Source organism: Limulus polyphemus, unplaced genomic scaffold (genome assembly GCF_000517525.1).
Source record: "Limulus polyphemus unplaced genomic scaffold, Limulus_polyphemus-2.1.2 Scaffold688, whole genome shotgun sequence".
NCBI lineage: Eukaryota > Metazoa > Arthropoda > Merostomata > Xiphosura > Limulidae > Limulus > Limulus polyphemus.
Genome location: NW_013666298.1, coordinates 121,169 through 132,255, shown reverse-complemented (window position 1 = coordinate 132,255; position 11,087 = coordinate 121,169). Strand labels below are relative to the sequence as shown.

General features: G+C 32.8%; 1 protein-coding gene across 1 annotated transcript; it reads right to left on the bottom strand.

Annotated features, from left to right (window-relative positions):
- Positions 1-3,874: 3,874 nt before the first annotated feature.
- Positions 3,875-9,353, bottom strand: LOC106459972. Its single transcript, XM_013919647.2, has 3 exons — positions 8,512-9,353; positions 6,751-6,925; positions 3,875-5,127 (listed from the first exon to the last, which is right to left on the bottom strand). The coding sequence occupies exons 1-3, from the start codon at positions 9,073-9,075 to the stop codon at positions 4,949-4,951; spliced, it is 918 nt and encodes a 305-aa protein (XP_013775101.1). The 5' UTR covers positions 9,076-9,353; the 3' UTR covers positions 3,875-4,948.
- Between the last annotated feature and the right edge of the window lie 1,734 nt (positions 9,354-11,087).

Genomic DNA, 11,087 nt, shown 5'->3' with positions numbered 1-11,087 from the left:
GTACAGCTAATTGAAAATATTGTTTTTACATTCTTACTTATAGAGATTATAATGCATTGTTTTATCATTTGGGTGCCTTCACTGCTAATTAAAATATTTTCTTCCATATGTGTTTGTGTATGAACTTTAAAGAACGTAGTGCATTTAGTTTTGTTCAGAAATCAATACAATTGGCTTGAGATAGCTTAGAATTATATGTAAGCCACTGGTTGAAGTATGTAACCATGGACGTGTTGGATACCATACAAAGGTTTCTGCCTGAATATAAAATGGGGAATTCTATAATTGTATCATACTTTAGTTAGTTAGTTAGTCTCTCCCCATTTTCTCTTGGTTTCGTCTCTCTTGTCCTCAATTCCAGCATACACAACACGGTCACCCGGTGGGACAGCGGTAAGTCTACAGATTTACAACGCTAAAATCAGCGGTTCGATTCTCTTCGGTAGACACAGCAGATAGCCCAATGTGGTTTTGCTGTAAGAAAAACACACACGCGAACATGGATAATGATTAAGTAACATTACAGATATTAATGCGAATAAAGATTTTACTTTATTTGTTCACTTGTTTTTTTTACCGTGCTCAATTGTTAATTCGCTTAACAGCTCTACAACCATCGTTTTTTGCGGACACTTTTGGCTTTTCTGTTGGATATCAGTGTACCTGAATATCGTAACCTTATTAAGACCTGGACTTAGTCCAGCCTTGCTCAGTATGTATTAGCTAAATATAAAGTTGTCATAACAACTGATAACTTTAATGCAATTAGTAGAGATCAGGATGAAAAGTAGTTAAATTCGTGAAAGTCTTGTAAATGCGTAAGTGCTCGAATTGTAACTACTAGTAAAGCGTTCACTTCACTTTAATTTATGAATTGCAATCCCAATCATTAAGTCTAATTATTGAAGCAATGGGCACAAACTTAGTAAAGTAATTAAACAACTAAGAACTTATTGAACCACCCCCGTTCTCCAGTACTTGACTCTTACCCATGTAACAGACACTAAACCCTCAAAAATGCTTAAAAGAACAACGAAACATTTCAAAACACACCCCATAATGTCTCAAGTGAACAACACATTCTTCAATCTCACGTCCGTGACAATGAACACTTGTATTCGTTATAAGCTTGTTTTACATTTTATTTCATAATTTTGTTATGTTTACAACCGTAGCAAAAGATGCACGAGATAATTTATTCCATTAAAGGTATACTTAATATGAAAATTTCCTGTTTTTTTACTGATCTGGGTTTTCCCGCCTTAAGCGATTACTTAAGCCGGCATTGCTTGTTCAAAGCAAAATATTATACTTATATCACACAATGCATGATTTGGACGTTTATTTAAACAGATGAAAGATGGCCGTTTCTGAATATTTAGCGAAACACTTCAGAAAATAATCTTTAAAAATACAAATGATTACTAAACTGTTAACTGGTATATGTGTGTAAGGAACGACGTACTTTTGTTTGTTCTAAAAAAATCTTACTTGAAATATCCGCTTCTTAGTCACTTCATACACACAAAGAAAAATACAGATATTGAAATACAGTCTTTATATAATTTTTGTGTTATCAGGGGACAAAAGGAGTAATAAAAGACTCCTGAGCATTCTCTTAATAAAATAAGTAGACCATTGTACGTTATAATGCCATTTGGTGACATGAATTATTACCGATAAACAAAAATTTAGATAGGTCATAAGGCAGTAATGGTTTTACAATAGAGGGCTGGGATTGGCCTAGTCTTATAGTACCGTGCTGTGGATGCATGGGTTAATGTTTCTCATCCTATTTTACAAAAATATAAGAAAAATCGCATTCCGCAGGTGCGTTATAAGCGTTATAGTTAAATCCCACAGTTCGATTAGAGTGACCCATAATTTGTGATAGATGCTGCTGACAGATTGCCTTCCATCTAGTGTACACCTCAAAATTAGGGCGGGCTAGTGCAAAAAATTATCTGGGATTTAAATCGACGGTTAAGTTATCGAATCAGAATAACTGGAGATAAGAACATTTTTCTATGTGAAGTGTGAATAAGTCTGACTTAATTCAGAAATAAACTTATATAAAATTGTTTCAAAAATAAGCAACATTATGTTTAACAACACACACAGAACACCTCTGTACCTATTGCTCCTGATTTTTAGACAAACTATTTAATTAGCAGATCGGCTACCTACATAACACTTACTGCTGGCTGAGAGGCGAAATCTGAAAGATACATCACAAAACAAACAACAAAACAGTTGTTCGTGCTTAACTTATAATATAATACAAACGCTAAAGTTTGCTATAATTCTCAGAATGCAGAATCACTTAGGTCTCATTAACAAAGAGAAAAATCAAAGTTTTGGACAACTCTTTCTCTTCAAGCATAATTAATACTTAGAATCTCACGGAGACTATCTTAACGAAACATTCAGCGAGTCAGCCAGATGTGAAGATAGACATGTCTGTGGTCAAACTTCGATCATGTGTGAAAATCGTTAAGAGCAGAATTAGCGTATAGTTCAAAGTTAGGTACATCCTCTTTGTCTAGATCAGGAAATATATTTTAAGGTTTTTGAAAAGTATAGCGATAGAATGTGACATAGTTTATGAAATATATGTATCACAGTCCTATATCAGACTGTAGAGAAAAGGTCAAATTGATATGAAGTTTTTATGTAGAACAATCTATCAGAATATTTAAACATGAGGAATCTACTGACGGACGAAGATGGGAGTTCGTACCTTCCCTAAAGTGTTCGTTGAGTCATAAGTTTAAAAAAATAAGGGTTAAATCGTTAAAAATAGCACCATCACAGTATAGAAACAGATGCTTACGTAGATGTTAGTTCACTCACTTCCTATATTCCAAATTAACGTAAAGCTTACTGTAATTGATTGAGTGTAAAAACTAAATTAAGCCATTGTACGTATAGTGTATCTGATTTCGTGAGTATAACAAGGTAGTGCTTGTTAAGAGAGACTTATATATGACTGGTGTGCCTATAACTAGAAAATCACCTTAATCGTGGATTACAATAATTAATTTAGTCTTAAAGAATGTTCTTTATCTATGAAATATAGAAAATCACTTTAATCGTGGATTACAATAAACAACCCACCTTTTTTCTCTCCCTTATTTCATAGATAAAGAACATTCTTTAAGACTAAATTAATTATTGTAATCCACGATTAAAGTGATTTTCTATATTTCATAGATAAAGAACATTCTTTAAGCCTAAATTAATCACAAACTGCTGCTTTCTATCGTCTTCTAAATTATTCTAAATGTGTAACATTTATTGGACACATTTTACTGTACCGATCCCCCTTCTGTTCCTCTCCCAGATGTACTAATACCAATCACATCAAATCCCCCTGAATAAAATCCTAGATCACCACTGACACCATTATTTTATATATAAATATATATATTTAATATCATCTTGAAACTAAAAGAAAAAAGAAATCTATTGAGGCATTTTTACTTTGCGATTAATAAAGTCTTATGAAAAACATGAAGTCCAGTTCATATAGAATGTATTAATAAGTATATATTTTAGAAGAATATTTGTTACAGTTGTAGTTTTAGCTTGGGAATGTAGCAACTTATTAATTTCGTAAATAATGCACTTTTATTATGTTATTATTAATTTATTTATAAACATCTTATTTGTGATATTTCTAAACTTTTTGTCAGTTTTCCATTGATAACATTTATAATCGCAAATTTATAAAAGAAAAATGCATAGTAAGCTTAAATTACCCACCCCCATGCTATCCAAATTATTGAAAGATAGACTCGTATATAATTGAATTAAAATAACAGTTTATTTAAAACAAAAATAAGCATATCACACAAAAACTTGGTATTATATATAATAATTCTGCCATAGGGTCACATAAAATTTGATTTATTATTCAATGTATCATTTTAACACAACATACAGAATGTGATTTCATTCTCATAGGACCTCCGCATCATAGTGTATCAGTAACTTTGTAAAACGTAAACTTTTCAAGTTATGCATTATATAAGTAAATAATCAATAATACTAAACAACATGTTCCACGTATAAAAGGACCGGAGCTTTGCGCTTTAGGGCCGTGGGTGCATTGTAAGATTGGCAGTTAAAGCTCATTATTCGATAAGAGTAGCCCAAAAGTTGGCGGCACGTGCTGTTGTTTACCTGCTTTCCCTACAGTCTATCAATTTAAAAGTAGGGACGTCTAGCACAGGTAGCTCTTATGTAGCTTTTTGCAACGATTCGAAACAAACCAATTAGGTAAGTATATAAATAGTTTAAACACAATGAGTTTCCAAAGACCTAGAAAACATGTCGCGACACAATTCAATGTTTTAAGACTTGGATAGAATAAAGTTAGGGTTTATATATTAGTTCTCACTTAATCAATAGGAAATTCAAATTTTAAAAGAGGTAGCAACAACGTTTAGTAGTACAATATTAAAATTATGCAATATATTAAATAAGATTTAGGGCTAAAACCTTTATTAAGTTTAATTCTTATAGCACCTTAAAATAACAATTGTAAACAAGCTGAAATACTGTCTAGGCATATTAATTAAATAATATTTTGTGGAAAAATATTGAAGTATTGACAGATTTCTAAGCACTAATGAGAACATTTTACTTTGATATTTTTATATATTACATTAGGGATAACAGTTTCAATTCAGTCACTTCAATTCTTAATAGCCACAAAAGTTTCATCTTTGAAAGCCAGTTTCCACATTTTAGTTGATATACACGACAAAAATTTAAGATAATGTTTTAGAAATAACATACGAACAATTTTCATAAATTATTAGAATTGAAATTTATTATCATATTTTGCACAGTTTGTTACCTCTTTATAGACACCCTCTTGTTTAACAATTACTTTTCGTTAAAACACTGGCCGTGTTTCTTTATTTAATTTCGAAAGTTATCTTTATTGAAGGTCTGGTCTTTTGGCCACAACTACAGCATAATTTATATTCCACATCACATTTCCATCTTTTGATTTTTTAGCTTTCTTCATAGCAGCTTTCAACATATCTTTGGTGAACACCTGTTTCTTTCCATCTGGAACGGCCTCTATCAACTGCCTCAAAAGGGATCTAACACATTCTGGAAGAATATATTTATACTTAGATTCAACTACTAGCTATAGAACTAGTTTTTTATTCAAAATTATTTTCAATTTTTAAAAAGTGTTTCAAAATTAACAGTAAGCACCTTTTTGTTATTTATTTTAAATAAAGAATGACTGTAGTTAACCTTTTACCATATTAATCCCACGCACACATATTTAGGATGATCACTTAAGGCGGCGGGTGTTGCCTTCTTTCTGATCCGCAGTTCAAAACGAAGAACAATCTGCCTGAGCCCTAGGAGATCCTTGACCTGGTCGTTTAACCAATTATGTGCATAAGATGTCTTTCAGGTGAATAAACACACTTTTTAACCAGTAAAATGTGTAAATAATGAAAAAGGAAGTGTGTTCTATTTCATTTTACTACGAGTTTTGTAACGAGTAATGAATGATACTTGCATTTTATATTATTCAATTAATTAGACACGAGTGAATGTGTACCGATTTATGTTATGCTACGGATTGTCAATGTTTTGTTCCCTAAAGGGAGTTTTATACATTATGAATAAGTCCAGAAGTTTCGTAAAAGTTTAGACCTTTGTGGAGTCTCAGTTTCCTGTAATACTCAGAAAACTAATATAATATACATATGCCAGACTGAGTGAATTTAATTAAGTTAGTTAATCAGTTCAGAGTTAGATAGTGAATTAAAGTGAGAGTTAGTGAGTCTGTTCGACTCTGATTCAGTTAGAAGCTAGTCTGTGAGTCAGTCAGTTTGTTTGTTATCCATCCATTAGCAAAAAAACATCTTGCAAGTAGATGTCTTGAGCTTTATTTGTAATTGTAGGCGTACAATAACTACGGATTTTCTGTTGAAACGTTGTGAAATTAGGAGTTCTAGTGAACGTAGCCCGTAACACACGTTATTAAAAAAAACACTTAATTCGTTATTGTTACGTGAACTGGTCATTACTTCTACCCAATAACCCCGCCCCACCCCCCTTCAAAAAAGAAACCACCCAACAGTAGAACACGTTACAACAGTTTTTTTTTTTAAAGAAGTGTAGCGTTTGCTTGGAAGATTTCCTAAAGCGAAACATTTTATATCTTTTTTTTTTCTGGCAATCAACACACAATTCAATCAAATTAAACATGCTAATATTATGTTGACGAAGGTAGTCGCATGAGGGATGACGGGTAATACTTTCAAGGACATTGACCTGCTTTTAAAGACTAAATTAACAGACATTTAAAAAATATATACTGGAACTGTATTATTTATTTATTTGTAAATATACGCGTGTTATTTGTAATCTTCAAAACTTTGTGTTTTACACATAAGCATCAAATTCATACATGAACCATTTCAAACATGAGTGTCGAAACATATTTATAGACTTCAAAAATTGTTTCAAATTATTTAAAGCTATAACACGATTAGTTTCTATCAAAATACCATGAGATATCTCTTATCATTCTCTTTTCACAAGATCTGTTTTCTTAGCTATTGAAAAAAAAACATTTTTATAGCATTTCTGAATGAATGAAGAAAAAAGGGTGTTTTCGAAAGTTAGCGCTAAAATAAACGAATTCTGAGCATAGACAAGTTTAGGAAGCATGCAAATTTAGTAAGGACCATACATTTTGTTTTTCTTTACCTTTATACTCGTCATTACTTGTGAAGGTATAACGAAAATCCACAAGCTTGGTTTTTAGTACGTGGTATCCCGCTTGTTCCAGCAGAGCAGAATAAATACGATCAGCGTTCGGATGGTGAAACCAGAGTCGGTTGTAATTTTCATCTGTCAGATCTGTCACTAACTCGGAGGATGACTGTTGCAATAAAAGGAAAAGGTTTAGTGTTTATAAAAATCGTCATTTTTAAAAATAAAGAAATTGTTCCTATATAAATGGTGTTGACTAGTTGCCTTCCCTATAGTCTATCACTGTTAAATTAGGGATTGCTAGCGCAGATAGCCCTCGTGTAGCCTTACGCGAAATTAAAAACAAACCAAACTGGTGATAAGCATTTTAAAATACAGCTTTGACAGTTTTGAAAAATAATTTATACAGCTACGACGTTTCGATCGCTGGTGCAATCATTCTCTGGTAATGTCGAGGAAAACAGCAATAACGATTTTACAATAAAACATACCAATATAAATATAAACTTACACACGCATAAATACTTCGTTTTTTTACTGTTGATATGACACTATATTTTAAGCTAAATAGTTGGCTACTATTTGAATGCTTACGAAGAGGTCTTCAAATTCACGTGATATAAAAATGCTTATAACACAATGCTGTTCATCAAACACAATATGCCGAGATTCGGGATACGAATATAGTAAAACAGTTGATTGTATTTTTATATATCAATAATTTTAAGCACAAAATATTGGCATTTTTTCGCAAAAACATTAATCTATATCCAGAAACGCATTTCATATCTTTCTTTTTTTGCGCTTAATTAAAGTGGTTCTGCGGTAAGTCTAAAGGTTTATAACGCCAAAAACCGGGTCTCGATACCCGTGGTGGTATGGTATGAATAATTGTATTTCTATGTAGAGCTATGGTATGAATAACTGTATTGCTACCTAGAGCTATGGTATGAATAATTGTATTCCTATGTAGAACTATGGTATGAATAATTGTATTTCTATGTTGAGCTTTGGTATGAATAATTGTATTTCTACGTATATCTATGGTATGAATAATTGTATTTCTACGTATAGCTATTGTATGAATAAGTGTATTTCTATGTTGAGCTATGGTATGAATAAGTGTATTTCTACGTAGAGCTATGGTATGAATAATTGTATTTCTACCTAGAGGTATGGTATGAATAATTGTATTCCTACGTAGAGCTATGTTTATCTCATAAGAAATTAAACAACTTTGAATATTGATTTAAACTTTAAGGCTATGATTCCCCACAATTTTTGTCAATATAAAAATATTTGTTTTCATAACAATTAATAATTCAGAAAAAGAATAAACGTGTTTAATTAACTCACAAATATCCTCGGTGGATCAACGCTAAGCTTACGGGCTTATAAAGTTAAAGCATATGGAATCATGACAACGGCATGAGCACAGTGCTTATAACCCTTTGTCTAGCTTTGCGTTTAAAAACAAGCATAACTACATGCAAGAAACCAGACTGACATATTAAAGTAAATGTATCAAGTCCTGTACTACTTATTGTAACAGAAGTTGAAAATAATGATAATGACTCTGCCTCAGCAATTGCGCCGAAAAAAATGTCTAATATATAAAATAATATTGTATACACTTATCAATAATGTATTAAAATCACCGTTTAAATTAAAAAGATTCTTAAACTGTGGTAGCGAGTAAATACCATTTGAAGCAAATGGAATATTCCTAATTTGTAATCTAAAAACGCAAATTACCACGAAATACTTGCTCCACGAAGAAGATTTTAACACTTTTGTGACTGCTGCGTGAATATCTGGTGGCTTCCCCGCTGGAACGGCAATAAAACACCGACCACCTGGTTTCAGACACCACAGTAAGTTCCTTAGAACCGTTGACTGTTCACGAGCCCAAAGAAGGGCGTGAGAGGAGAACATCCAATCAAACTTACCACCCCATTTCAAATCAAATGTGTTTATGTCTTGGATGTTTACATTCGCAAAGTCTAACTTTTCATCAGCATGTATTGAAAAGGCATAATCAATGGCATCTACATCAGCATCCACACCTAGAATATCACGTACGATAGGTAGTCGATCAACAAGTTGGCGAGTTGTGTCACCGCAGCCACACCCAACTTCCAGAACACGAGCTTTATCCCATTCTGCAATCGTTGTCAAGTTGAAACACTCAGAAAGTAATTTATCATGCAGAGAGATAAGATAGCCATCATATTCTGCTGTGCCTGGGAGACTGAAATCTGATACATTGCTTCTGCTACGACTTTTACTGCGTCTTGTCCAGATTTCTAGTTGAGACATAGCGCTGTTCTCACAGTATAACTGTACTTGATGGATGACCAACTCGAAGCTAAAGTGATGAGACGTTCACTCGCTATTTTTACTTAGAAGAGTACAGTAACGCAAACTTCGAAAACTTAACATCATCTTAAAGAAACACGATAGACCTAGCTAACATATTTACCCTATCAAATAATGTTTATTTCAAGAATGAGAAAATACCCTCCTTGGGATATACGTTTTGACTGATTAATTCTTGGCCTCGCTCTTCAACACTTAAGACTTTTCTCTTCGTTAAAAATCTCCTTTCTATCTCGGCTTATCTTGGACTATATTTAGTCCAACAGTGAGGAAACACAGCAATGCCCTGAGTGAAATGTTTATTTTGGTCCTGAAGTTCTGCTTGATAATTATAGACTGCCTCTCATACATCCGCTAGAAGGAGCTGTGAATTTTGTACCAATAGCAAAAGTATTTGTTTAAAATAAGTAATTTTTCAGAGAGTAATGACAATATAATGGTTCAAGTTATTCTGTAATATAGTTTTGATAGTTCTCACCATTAATTGGAAAGTACATAAGATATGTTAAACATATTAGAAATTAAAAATTACTTTAACAACTTGCAAATTTAAATTGACCTCAAAAATTAAACATAGTAGCTAAACATTGAACACATACATTTCTGATAGATAGTATTATGTAAACATTCTCGCAAAAGTTGAAGAACAAAGCCTTCTACTAAAGATTCCTGTTATTTATGTAATCATTATTCAGTTAAGGTTATTAAAATTATAACTGCTAACAAAAAAAGGTTTATCATAATAACGTTAAATTGTATAGATAAGAAGTTTACTACGAATAAATACTTTTTCAGATGTACGATTTATTTTAAAGAAAAATTGAGAAACCCTTATTTCTTTCAATAAGTACATTTATTCCGCAAAAAACATTCTAATCTGTGACTAAAAATAAGTAAATACGTTTTGATACATCGGTTGCCCATTATTTTACATTTTTATGCGAAGTATTCGCGTAATCAGTACATTATTCATTTTTGACAGCCTTTCAACAAACAATACCGATTAATTTTCATTAACTGCGTTAACTGAAGCTTTTAAAGAAAAATACACATTTGTTTCTACTCCAAAAAAGAAAGAAAAAGTTGACTCCTTGGACCCTGTGTCTTGAATACAGGGGGCTGAATACGTTATATTAAAATGAATTTGAATGTGCAAATCAGCAAGTCACGTGACAACCAAAGCTGATATAAAGTCGTGGTGGATGATGTGTATCAGAAGCACATGTTGACATTGTTCGGCGTTACATAAGTAGTGCGATACAACCAAAGACTAATCAGTTTTAGGAAGGGTGTGTAACAGCCTTTTCCGACGCAACATATTCGTACACTCCGATGCTAAAGATGTATTTAGGTCGGCAATTGAGAATTTTCAAGTCGGGGATATCCCTTATACTTAATGGCATTGGGAAATAAAGGAATAAGGATATAATAGGGACATTAGGACTATTTAGAAATAGACCTGCAACAAGTTGTTCCCCAGCAGTAGTAAACAAAATGTGGCGTCTTGTAACAGCTGAGAACCCAAAAGCATTAATATCAATGACAAATGATGTCCATGTGCCCCAGTCAACAGTATGCTACATAATCAAGAAGAATCTCTGTCTGGAAAAGTGAGACAACTCACGTGAACACAAGTTCCCGGCATATTCGTTCAACTGTCATATCCCTCAAGCAGCTGACGAACAAAATAGGTATTCATCTATTACATTCAAGTCGCTGAATACAGTGTCTACGAATTTCTGTATGATTGGACAGTTGAAACGGACGCTGAGAAACTGTCGTCTTCGTACACCAGTTGGGTTATGGAAAGCAAACAGGGAAGAAGAGTGTTTTAGATATGACAGCCTCTTACGACGGAATATTTCGCAATGGAAGTTATACTGCAGGGCTATTGGCAAGATGCACGGTTGTCAGATAGAGCATACTGAACGTGGTGATATGGTGTGTAATGA